Source organism: Microplitis mediator, chromosome 7 (assembly GCF_029852145.1).
Source record: "Microplitis mediator isolate UGA2020A chromosome 7, iyMicMedi2.1, whole genome shotgun sequence".
Taxonomy (NCBI): Eukaryota; Metazoa; Arthropoda; class Insecta; order Hymenoptera; family Braconidae; genus Microplitis; species Microplitis mediator.
The window spans coordinates 9,544,299-9,558,360 of NC_079975.1; the positions used below are offsets into that span (position 1 = coordinate 9,544,299).

Sequence of the window (14,062 nt, forward strand, 5' to 3'; positions counted from 1 at the left end):
TGAATTATTTATTTTTTCCTGTGTTTGTCATTGTCCTAATTGGTAAAGTTACCTCTTATTTACTGATTTATTTTCTGTCAATATATGTACCTAAAGTCCTAGTTTTTTCTTTCATGATACCAGCATTGAATCTTCAAGTTTCAGTGCCTGTACAGTCAGACAAAACAAACTAATTTCAGCCCAATGCTGCAGACAAACATTAGAGAATGCGTAAATCGCGAATGCTTTCAGTCAGCGGGTGGAAACAAATTTGTTGGTAACCGGTCATAACGTCTGAGACAAGAAAATAGTCGGGAATAAAATCGCATCATCTGGATCTCTACAATAATATTAAAACCAAAGAATCCTGATAAATCAGAATAAATCCTAATGATTGTCACAGACTTTTGTTCACGGAAAAAATAGCTGTCGCTGCAACAGGACATGGTCCTGTAGTATTCACAAGATCAGTCCTGTTGCGGCCACAAGTATAGTCTTGTTGCAGCCACAGGTCTATTCCTGTTGCAGTTACAAGAATATTCCTGTTGCAGCTACAAGAATATATCTGTTGCAGCTACAGGTGTAGCCCTGTTGCAACCACAAGAAAGCCCCTAAGTGTTCACAAAATTAGTCCTTTCATAGCCACAGAATTACTCCTGTGAGTGTAACAGGACTGATCTTGTAGCTGTGACAGAGTGGATCCTGTAGCTGCTACAGAACTTTCCTGTTGCAGCAACAAACTCATACTACACGGAAAAAAATTTACTGTTGCTGCAACAGGAGGCAGCCATGTTGCAACAACAGGATTAATATTGTTACTGCGATATGGCTGCTTCCTATTGCAGCTGCAGGAAAATCCTGTTGCTGCAACAGGACTTTTTCTCTTTGCTGCAACATGGCTGCCTCCTGTTGCAGCTGCAGGGAAATCTTGTCACTGCAACAGGATTTTTTCCTTTTGCAGTTTTCCTTTTGGAAAAATTTCCTGTTGCTGCAACAGGAGGCAGGTAGCCATGTTGCAGCAACAGGAAATTTTTTTCCGTGTACAGGGCCTATTCCTGTTGCAGCAACCGTTCTTTTTTCCGTGTAGGGAATTCCAAAAATCCTGATCAATCATTAATATTCAACCCGGATGTTAATGTCGAGGATTATAATAATACGACATTATGACTGTAAATCCTCATACTTATCATTTGTTTATTAGTAATTTTAGATCACTAATTTTATTTATGTTAGTGGCATTTCTGACTTTGTGGTTAAGTTCTATAAAAATGGGTGAAAATAACAAATAGTATTTATTGTTTATGCTTAATCATAAATTACGACTCACAATTTGGGTGTACGTTAAAAGTTGATCACATCATTGGTCTTAAATTAATGTGTTTCTGACTGATTACTAGCTGCTGACACTGAAAATAAGTTCCAATGCAGGTATAGTTATGAAAAATATGTGTGGCATAGGATGAAACGTGACTTCAGACTGCGGGTGATGTCAGCAAACTTCACCTTGGTCTGAAATCGTCGTGTTTCATCCCTAGTCCCACAATACTATTTGTATGTATTAGACAAAACATCAATTCTGATTACAATGCGATGTGTATTTTTTTCATAATAGTGTTTCTCGAAAAAAAAAAAAATAATACAATAATGATAATGAAGAAAAATTATTGTGAAGAAGCTCAATATATAAACTTCATAGTTTTTATATTCGGTATCAATATGTTTATTTTTTCTTCAGTAAGATTTAAGTTGATTGTACCTAAGCCCTTTGAAGATTTTTTTATATCGATTGAATAATTTTTTTTGTATGCTCTTCATTTGAGCATAGAACAAAGAATATTACGATAGATTTTTTTTCTTTTGTAAAACTTTTATATAAAACTAACGTGTTTTTATTACACTTTTTATTAAAAAATCTTCAAACGAACTGGTAGCGACAGATTCGATCAGTAATTTTATACATTTAGAAAAATATAAGTTCATTGGTTCAAATTAATTTTTTAATTATTTAATTTAGTTTCTAATAAGGTAATTAATTGTGTGTTAATTATTTATAAACAGTGTGTAAATGTGTTTATCGACGTTTTATAATTTGATATGACCCAGTTCCTTTAATCATTTTCGTTACAATAATATAAATTTAGACGTAAGTATTTCTCAATTTTACACTCGAAACATTGACAATTTTTAGGGATGAAAAAAATATAATTTGATATCAAGTAAAGTACCCAGTAGTTGAACAGGTTTAAAAATGAAACGTATTTGACGCGACTTTTAGTGTGTAAAGCTATAATGATTAGTCAAATTAATGATTTTCATGAAAATATAAATAATTTTGAATTGATTGAAGCGCAAAATAACGCAGATAATTGAATATTTATATTTTGACCACGTTTTTAAAATAGACTATGAAAGGAGTAGTAGTTGAACAATCAACTCTGACAAGTCGCAGTAGTTGAACACTCCGGGAGCAGTAGTTAAACTAATAAAATATATGGCAATAGGCACACCAAAATATTTCAACGTTTTATTGAAATATCAAAAGAATTATAACACATTAATGAATAATATTAAAAATAATACTGTGAATACTTAATGTGATCATTTAAAAATGATAAATAGTTGTATTTAATTTTTTAATAACATTTTTTATTACTAATGAACTGATTATTATGAACTAAAAACAACACAAAAAATGAACTGTTACCCCAGTAAACACATTGACGTAAATTTGACGTCAGAGTGACGTTACGCTATGTCATCATATACGTAAGATATAAGTCACGAATGAGTCAGCTGTGACTCATTATTTCCCACTTTTTTACGTAAGATAATGATGTAAAACTAATGACGTATGCATGATGTAATTGTGATGTCTGTGTGACCTTCTATGACGTCAATATGACATATGGGTGATGTCAAAATTATCAATTCGGAAAAAATATTTTGAAAAAGAAAAAAATAAAATGAAATACCGAATTTTTGATTTGATTATTACCGCGCGAACGCATTGTGAATTCTGAAACAAGATTAGATAACGTTAAATGATGAAAAAATCCTGGGCGTCTGCTGGGTTCGAACACGGCTCCTCTTGGCTGATAGTCCTGAACGTTGCTCACTGGTCCACATCACGAGAGTTCAAATCTCGTGCTTAATTGATGTATTTAGAGTGAAATGCCGGAAAAGACAGAGTTAATAAGTTTTCGTGATGGATTTTTACAAAATTTAAAAAACTCCATGAACTTAAATAAAATTTTATAGAAGCAATATTTGTCGACCTTGATGATAATTGTATAAAATTTCATTAAGTTTCATCAAATTTTTTAATTTTTTGTTGTGATGTGAAATTTAAAAAATCTTATATAAAATTTTGCGAAACATTAAATAATTTCACAAAATCGTATGAAATTCAATCGATTAAAAAATTGTGATACTAAACTTTAAAATCATAATAGTAAAAGAGTTCAAACTGTCGTTACATTTTCTTTGTCATCCTGAATGATATTTTCGATATATCATTTAAAAAAATAAAGTTAATTTTTTTATGCTCACGCTAATGTTTTAATCTAAAACGTCTGAATGATCTATTATCGAGTTTATCGATTACTTTGACCACAAAAATGTTCGACGTTTAATTGTTATTTTTACACATTTACACATGTTTGAAAATTCATTCTATGATTGTTTTATTTCAATAAATAGATGATAAAAAACTATGACTCGGATATTACATCAGCATTGCGTAAAATACTGACTTGTCACTGATGTAAAGATATGATTTAAGAGTGACATCCACATTACGTATAACCGTGACTTTGCTACTGACATAAATGTATGATTTTAAAATTACGTCATTATGATATACGGATAATGACTTTATTACTACATAACAATGTGATGTAGATTCTATGTCAAACGTAAGTAATACATAAGTCATCACTGTGACATCGTACAAGAATCATGCTAACATCAATATGATGTCACAAGCTTTACACCATATTAAAGTCATGTAGAACGTCAGATTGACATCAAATTTACATAAGATGTCGCGACATTGCTATAACCTACGTATGACGTCAAAATAAGGTCATGTGTTCACTGGGACCTGAATGGAAAATCATAAACACTTTTATTTATTTATTATATATATATAATTTTTCTATTGCAAGGACAGAACAATAATTTAAACATTTAGATCTAAATAGTTCTTGTTCAATTTTTAAAGTTTTTTGTAAAGTTGTTAAGTCGTGAAATTTTATGGATTTAACAAACTTTATTGTAAATTTTACTAATTGTAACGCATTATTTTTTATTAACAAATAAATGTTATTCACAATTTCCATCTTACCTATATGTTATTAACTTTTTTTGGTTAGAAAATAATAAAAAATTTATTTTGAAGAAGTAGATACGTTTTCACACGAAATCACTTAAAATTATTACACTAATTGTTGATGAATCACTCATACTTTATTTTTGTATACCTTTTTTAAAGAATAAATAATTGAATTAAATTATTTGTTATTGCACTGGAATAAAGTTCACTTTGTTCACCTACTGCTGCCATGAAAATAACATGGACCCAATACTTGAGCATGTAACGCCATCTTGTTCAAGTTTTGGGTACCGCTTTGAACATTGGGAGGTATAGTTACACGCCAAAATTTAATATGAAAATTTTAGTTTATGTCTTTGAAAAAAATATATAGCATTGAGAAAAGACTATTTCATTGGGTTGTACGATTTTTTTTTAATTAAAATGATGATATACCGTTTTTTTTACTGATTGTACGGTTTACAGTATAGTTTCTTTTTCATGAAAAAAATAGCATCTATCGGCTATTCTCGACATGTCAACTTTTAAGTTAAAAAATATATAATTTTTTTTGATTTATAATTGAAAACACTTACAGAAATCAATTACTTTATTATTGAATATATTTACGGATTTTGTATAACAACAATTCTAAAAGTCTGTTTAACTACTAGTCCCATTTTTAGAAGTGTTCAAGTACTGGGTACTTTACCTTAATCCAGTATAAAAATAGATTTTGTTCCTAATATTTTTTCAATGAAAATTCATAATAACTTGAAATATTTTAATCTCTATCTTGGAATTTCAAATCTATCATGTTATAAATATATATTGTATGAATGTATTAAATTTTCAAATATCGAAATTTGAATAATTATGGTAAATATATGTACAGTAAAAAATATTGTGTTAAAATTTATATAATCTGGGTGTTAGAAACGGTCCGCACAATATTTGGGTTATTTTTCTAACACAGACTCTTTGTGTTAAAATTTCAACATTAAATTCGGGTAGCGCGAAAAGTAAATTCAACAATTTTTAAATTCAGTAACTAAACAAAAAAAATGTTTTACATTTTATTTTCATACACGGAAAAAAAAAATGTAGCTGCAACAGTACATGGCTCGCTATAGTAGCTACAGGACGTGCGCTGTAGCTGCAACAGGAAAGTCCCGTAATATTCACAAGATCAGTCCTGCTGCAGCCAAAGGAATAATCCTGTTGCAACCACAGGTCTGATAAAAAAAAATATTTTTCATCGGCGTTGATTCTCATCTCCAATAATTCACATTATTATACTTATTACGAATTCAAGACTATATTCCTGTGACTGCAACAGAAGTGGACCTTCGGTTGCAACAGAAATAGACACGTGGCTGCAACAGGACTAATCCTGTAGTTTCAATAGGATTATTCCTGTGGCTGCAACAGGACTAATCTTGTAGCTGTAACATGGCGGGTCCTGTAGCTGCGACAGAACTTTCGTGTTGCAGCAAGAAACTCATGCTACAAGCCCTATTCCTGTTGCAGCGACAGTTCTTTTTTTCGTGTACCATGATGGATATTCAGTAAATATAATTTATATATTATTATGAGATTATCGAAAGTGATAATTAGTATTCAATATTGAAATATTTTTTGACAGTTAACAATGTTTTTATTAGAGTTGATTCAACAAAATCACGTAGTATTTCGTACCAGTTGTAAATAGTCAATCAATTAACTTCTTTTTTAACTATGTAAAGAAATTAATATTCATACAAAATTAATAAATTTTATAAATTTTCATGAGAATTATCCTTGAAAATTAAACAAATTTTTAGTAGTGTTTATTTAACTAATTTCGGACAATATATGTCTATAAAATAAATTTTGAGATAAACTGATAATTTGAGGAAATACATTTCAATGTAACCAGTACAAATCGGTAGGTATTACTAACGATTTTCTGCTTGATAATAGTTTGCTATTTAAATTCGATCGATTACAACACTCTGACAGATACATATATATGTATATATAAATGTATCATATCCAACAATTTTATCTGTACAAATGTGGTACGTGTATCAGTAAATGCTGTGTTCCGATGCCTCTACCACAATCACTTGATTGCGAACAATTACCGTTCAACGGATTTCAATTTTCGTTTTGTTCCTTTATCTACAAATAGAATTCCGTTAATTATTTATCTAGTTGTTATTACATGATTTCACTAATTTTAATGTATACGTACTATAATTTATTTCTAACGAATACTAATTAGCCGGAAAAAAAATTTTGTTTTTCATTCATTTTGTTAATAAAACTGCGTATCACGGTCGACCGTATGATCATGAGTAATTTTGAAAGTAAATATATATTTTTTTTAAATTGAAAAAAAAAGAATTTTTAATAAATAATACAATATTTTGAATTATATGATATTTGTTCATAAAAGCATCATAGTTTTTATCACAATGTTTAGACGTTGTTACGTCCTAATTATTAGTTGTGTGTTTTAAATCATCGGAGTCTGTAGACCCGGGATTCACCAAGGTGGGCGTATAATGACACGTAATTCACTTCTCGAGATCGTAGATTATATTCTCTGTAAGCGAATGGTCAGCAGGAAGAGAAAGAATAACCATGCAATGATGAATATGTAAATTCTAACTTACGAACATCGTGATTGCTTGCGGGTTTTTATAAAGGCTTCTTTATTTTGATCTTATATAGATTTTTCTTTTTATAAATCAACAACAAAACGTAAATATTAAATAAAAAGAATACTCATAACTCAAGAAAAAAAATGCTTGTTGTTAGACAGCTTTTTATTACTTTTATTACACCTCATATATACAGAGGAAAGGCGGGCAAAACGGAACCGCTAAGGAACTAATGGATTTTTGTGCATTTGAATACGGAAAATTTTTTTTGTGACTTCTATTTGAAGTAATTAAATTAAAATTCCAGTTGCCATTAAAAAGTTTGTTTCCCGGACGGGCAAAATGGACCACTATAAAAAAAAAGTGAAAAAATTTTTTTATTTTATTTAAAAAAATGACTACACTGTAAAAAGAGCGGTGTTAAAATGAAATAACACCGGTGTAATTTGTCGGTGTTAAATCGGTGTAAAAAAAAATTCCAAGTATAGAAATTAGAAAAAAAACTTTATTCCATAAAAAAAAAAAAAAAATAAAAATTTAATGAATATTATTTGGAGGAAATTTCAATTTTGCTATGTACTTATTTAAATAATTATTTATGTTATACGTAATTTATTTAAAAATTACACAATTTTACGCCCACCATTTTAATGACCATTAATTTAAGTTATCAATAAAAACACTGTTTAACTGCACTACATGTAGTGATCGAGTAAGTAAATATTTTAACACCGGGAAATTTTTTTAACACCGTTAAAGAATATGTACACTCGTGGTGGTGTTATTTTAACACCGCTTTCGGCGTCAAACTTTAGCACTGAAAATTTTAACACCTACACTGCCAAGACTTACCTTGGTTTTTTTTACAGTATATAATAAAAATGTTTGCTTAATCAAAGAGATTTGCAATACTTTTATTAGTAAATAAAGGCCGGAAAAATAAAACAATTCAAGATAAATAACTTACATAAGATTTAAATATATTGAAGAAAACACTGTATTTATTTTTTGTGGTCAAAAATACACTGAATCCACTGAAAAGTCTTGAAAAAATTTTTGGGATACTAAAATTGTACAAGTATGACGAATAGTAGTAAATGACAGTTAAAAAGAATTTGGGAAAAACAAAATCATTACAAAATTTTGGCGCGGACCGCTTTACCCACTGAATCCCGTGTTGTCTGCTCTTCTCCCATGTACGTATAGATATATACAAAAGTATAAATAAAAAAAATAAATTAATAGTGTGAAGATGATTTGTTGAAATTATAAATGCAATAATATATAGTGCTACGTGTATATAAATTTTAAAGGTGGAACCACCCCCAGCCCCAGAACCAGCTCCCCCGACACCTGACATTGCTCCTCCAACACCATCGCCCACACCGTCATCAGCAGAGCCATCAACCGTAACATCAACTCCCGCAGTGACACCAGCACCATCACCCTTACCTCCGGTAGAAGCACCTCCTGCTGCGCCATCGCCTGCTGAAGCCGCACCTTCGCCCGCACCACCCGCAGATGGAGCTGCACCTCCTGCAGGTAAATAACATTGCCCATAATATTATGATAACTGTCAATTGAATCAACAGTACATATTATTATTTTTACTGGATCGATAAATTTCATGTTTCACAGAAGGAGCTGAAGGTGCGGCACCAGCACCTCCAGCAGAAGGCGCTGCTCCACCAGCAGAAGGAGCTGCTCCACCAGCAGAAGGCGCAGCTCCACCAGCTGATGGCTCAGCCCCACCGGCAGAAGGTGCAGCACCACCAGCAGGAGGCGCAGCTCCACCAGCAGAAGGTGCAGCCCCACCAGCAGAAGGTGCAGCCCCACCAGCAGACGGAGCTGCACCACCTGCAGAAGGTGCACCTCCAGCACCTGCCGATGGTGCTGCTCCTGCTCCCGCAGAAGGAGCAGCGCCAGCTGAAGGTAAATTTATTGAAGAAGAATTATTAAATATTTTTTGTCTTGCTATTTAACAATTATTTTTAAAGTTAAATGATTACTTAATTCACAATATTATCAGGGGCACCTCCAGCTGAAGCAACACCCGCGGCAGCACCAGCTGAAGGTGCTGCTCCAGCAGAAACACCAGCTGCACCTCCTGCAGAAGCTCCTGCCCCACCAGCTCCTGAAGCTGCCCCTGCAGAGCGTAAGTTTTATTATTTTTAATAAAAAATTTATATAAAAAAGACCAATTATTGACGTTATAATGACATGGTAAAGATTAAAATTATTCTAAAATTTTGAATACCTTAATGATATAAATAAAATTTTTGAATTAGGGAAAAATGTGAAAAACTTTACTGGAAAATATCAGGGAATTTTTAAATAATTTCTTTGTGGCGACCCTGTTTCCGCATTATTTAAATAGAAAACAAAAATCTTGGGGCGAAAAAAACAATTTTGAGAGCCACAAGAATTTTTTTTCGTCCTAAGAAAATTTTTTTTTTTCAATTCATAATTCAAAAAAATTTTAGTGTCAATAAATTTTTTTTCTTTGTAAATTTTAACATTTTATGGACATAAAAAAAATATGTGGTGTCAATAATTGGTACTTTAACTTAACTTAATTTTATTTTTATTATAATTGAACGTTGATGATATATTATTAAATATAATAAAATAAAAAGTAAAATGTTTATATTTTTTAGCAGCCGCATCGTAACTTGGTGATGATAAAATTATAAATTATTTCGCTCTCATACTTACTACTTGTCTCTATACGAGAGTCAATCCTCGGCTGATTATGATTGGCGTGATAAATCCCAGTGAAAACGTAGCCCACTGTACCTTAATGTACTGGACGTGGCTCGATGGTAATTTCTTGACAAGACTCATCATTATAACCTTCTGTCACTATCATTCTCCCATGTGTAATAATTATTGTTACGGTTATATCAAATATAATGCTAATGTAGCAACACGCTGCTAATGTTACAACACTGTTGTCTAACATACAGGATATGTGCTCGGGGGAGTTAATTTATCCGTCATTGCTGCTGGGACATTTCTCGATTCACAAATATTCATTTAATCTTATAAATTATTGTAACTATTTATTTCAATAAATAATTCAAATTTTATTCAACTTTTCGAAAAATATATTTTTAATTATTTATTAAACTTATATTCAAATACCTTTTTTTGAAAATTAAATATAGGAGAAAGTGGGCCAAAATGGACATCATATTTTTAGTAGGTGTCCAAAGAAAGTGGTAAATTGAACAGCTCCAGCTGCCCTTATAGGAAGAAACAATAGGCCCAAGCTTGGCCGAGGCTTGGCGCAAGACTTAATAACTCTGGAGGAAGCTTGAAATCCAAGAGTGGTCCAAGTCTGTCTAAGCATCGAAATGATAACACCGAGCCAAGCTTGAGTGACAGTGTTGTGCCAAGACTGCATTTAAGTATTGGCCCGATATCGAGAGCCAGTATTGTGCCAAGACTGTTGCTTAATAAGCACCTATACTTATTAAAAATAAATTAAAAAAAAAAAAAGCATTAGTAGACATGTGCGTGATGGTAACATATGGAAATAAATTTGTACACAGAGAAATCAGGTAGATCGATGAAACTAATTTTTTTTGCATTCGCTGGGTCTCGAACCTGATCCTTCATGGCTGCTAGGCAAGTGTCTTATCCACTAGGCTGTTATACTATACATAGAAGTCAGAGGTTTTTAGGTAACATTTGTTATTTAGACTGGTAAACCAGGGCTTGTTATTTGAGTATTGGCTGAACCTTGTCCCACGACTGACAAACCAAGGCTTGTTACTTGAGTAGTGGCTGAATCTTGGCCTAAGACTGGCGAACCGAGGCTCGTCACTTGAACGTTGGTCGGATCTCGAACCAACTTTTGGAGGCCGAGCCTGGGTAGCCCAGTATTGTGCCAAGACCGGCCTCGTTGTCAATAATTTTTTTCCTACAAGGGATGCGCGGATAATTTATGATTGTCAGTAAAAAAATTTTTTTTTCATCTGTTTGTTTTTCTGTTCAAAACAGGAATAAATCGACCCTGTAGTAAAATTAGTTACTACACGGAGAAAAAATTATGGTAACCGTTCCTATAGTACGTTTATGAAATATCGACCTATAACACTATGGTAATAATACTAGGAATTATGGTCATAGTTCCTATATCATATGGTAAGGATTATAATCCTCAGGAGATTAATTCCCATAATTACACAGAAAAAAAGGATTTCTTAGCGCAAAAAATTTTTACTTGACCCAAGAAATTTTTTGCATTATAAATTGGAAAAAAAAACTTTTCTTGGGGCAAGAAAAAATTTTCTTGAAGTCGAAATCAAGGCGAATTTGCCTTGTTTAAAACTTAACTGGCTTACTTAGTCACGATTTAAGACGACCAAGTCTAAATCAAGTTTTGTTTTTGACCAGGGTACTCAACCCCCGCAGAGTAAAATTTAGTTTATTTTAAAATTAAAACTCTGGATCAGAGTGGATACGGATTGAAATAAAATCAATTCGGAACTCCAAGTGACGAAGCAATTTCGGATTGAAATAAAAATTTTGTTCTTACAATCGTGGCGCATTTTATCTAATAGTTAACTCTTTCCAGTTCTAAAGAGTGAAACAAACACTAAAAAAAAAAAAGTGTATTTAGTTTCCAAAATAGTGTCTTATTTAGCCCCATCATTCCTTATAAGTAAAAGTAATTATCAGATCGATGATAATTTTCACAATTTTCAATCCCTTCTTCCCATTGTTAGTACTTAATCATAATTTTATATACATTTAGTTCCGTACGCCGCAGTAATATACCTTTCTTCCGATATGAGTAAGAGAGTAAGTTACTTATAGAAAGATTTAATGAATCGATAAAACTTAGATATAAATTATGTAAATGTTATAAAAAATGTTTATTTTAATAAGCATTTGTTGCGTCTTTTGAGAGAACTTGATTTATTTACGTTTAAAACTAAACAGACCCTGCTAAATAAATTATAAATTATTTTTTTTTAGGTCATTACTAAAGTTTACAACAAACTATGATCATAAAGTGCGGTTAACGAAATGCAATTTATCATACGAAACGTCTGAGCAACCTACTGTTTGCGAATGTTCTTACAATATTTTCGAAAATTAGCTTTCGAGCAACTATACAATATATTAATTATCATACCCCGTCTGAGCTGGGTATTTTGAAGCTTACAGCGAGCAACAATTGTGATCCTTGCACCTGTCATTTCCCGGATTTTCAAGATAATTAATTACTCTTCTAAACTATTTTGCTTGACTACTAAATAAAGCTGCTTTTGAGCTTTAGTTTAACGTATACATAAAACTTATTATTTTTAATGGCTCGATGAATTCTCTTATTTTTACGTTACTTAAAATTTCATTATTAAACTGCCAGTAGAATATGGATATATATACACTCTTTTTTTTTTATTTTTTTGTTCTTCATACTTGGGTCAAAGTCAATGAAATATTCATATTTACAGGCTTATATATATTTATAGTTATCTATAGATGATCGAAAAAAATCGATACATTTTTTTCAAACTGATCTCTTCGACAGATTGGTTATTTATATTAAAATGAGTCGTTATACACTAAGCGGAATAACAATTTTTGACAAAGAAAGTTCTTGGTTGATTTATCCTTAAAGTTATGCTTTAATTTTTTGAATTATGTTGAATAATATCCAAGTACAATTAATAAATTTTATTAGATTTTAATGACAGTTAATTTTGAATATAAAAAAAAAAAATTTCCCGTGAAAAAAAAAGTTGGTTCCAAAGATGTTCCGAAAAAGTTCATAACATATTAAACTTCCAAATTTTCGTCGATTCTGAGGTTTAAGTTGACCATTTTTGGAACTGCAAAGTAATTCAAAAGTAATAAAATTTTCAACCTCCTGACCACGTTCTTGTTAAGTTCGGATAAGAGTAAAAAAAATTTTGAAAATCCAAACGTACACCTTAAACCTTAAACGCCTATGTGATATTATGAATAATTTTCTTAACTAATAGATTTTTGTATAGTTCCATAAATAATCAATTCAAAGTTCAGAATTTTCTAAAATTTGGAAGTTCATTGTTATATGGACGAATTTTTTTCATACCGTTTGCTTGTGAAAAAATAACATTGAAATGCTATAAGCAATTTAATACACCGTGAAATGTCTTTTATGTGACAATAAAAAACTAGTTTTGCTTATGGCCGTAAATATGGAACACATTTAATGTGTGTTAAAATAATACACTTGCAACACTTTTGGTTTTAGAGTGCATGTCACTTGAATATATTTTTTTTTCCACTATTTAAAAAAAAAAAAGAAAAAAAATTATTTGAAATTCATAAAATATGTTTTTATAAGGAATTGAATTTATCACAAAAAAGTCTGTTCCGACTGTTACGTCAGTAAAATTGATGAAAAAAAAAAAGTCACAAAACTTGGAAGTTCGAGAATAAATATAAGTCTAATAAAATAGTTTACTTCGACAACTTCGATTTTTATGACACTTAATCGTGACTTGTTTGCGGAACAAATAAATATACTTTACGTATCATCGTAATTTTAAAATCTTGCTGTTTTAATAAAATATAAATAATATTTTTTTTATATTTATAAATATTAGATATCCGAATCAATAATATATTATATAATGCACTATCTTATTATATAATTTCAATTGTAAATAATTAATAAAGTGTAGATTATATTACGAAACGTAATTTAAGATTATTTTGAAAACGATAATTAATTTATTTCAATATTTACGTAATTACATATTAAAATTTATGAATTTTTTATTTTTTATATTTATAGAAAAAAAAAAAATGAATTTCGAATACAAAATTTGTTTTAAAAGTCAAATTGATCAACTTACTTAACTAATTTAATTATCTTCGGAGAAATAAAAAAAAAAAGTTTTAAACTCTATAATCATCAGTTGACTAAATTAATTATAGAAGTTTTATTAAAAATAAATATATATACGAAGAAAAAATACAGGGAAATTTAAGTAAAAATATGAGTTCAAATTATTAAATTTATAATGTAAATTTAAAACGCTATTGAAATTGTGTAGGTTTTGTGTATGTCACTATCTAGAGAATTCCATTTTTATTTGTATTTAGTAATTTTAATTAA

General features: G+C 30.6%; 1 protein-coding gene across 1 annotated transcript; it reads left to right on the forward strand.

Moving 5' to 3' along the window:
- Positions 1-8,246: 8,246 nt before the first annotated feature.
- LOC130671097 (skin secretory protein xP2-like) lies at positions 8,247-10,045 on the forward strand (the record flags this gene model as incomplete). Its single annotated transcript, XM_057474796.1, has 4 exons — positions 8,247-8,481; positions 8,578-8,871; positions 8,969-9,094; positions 9,597-10,045. Coding segments are annotated over 4 exons (669 nt in total), but the record flags the coding sequence as incomplete, so codon positions are not given.
- Between the last annotated feature and the right edge of the window lie 4,017 nt (positions 10,046-14,062).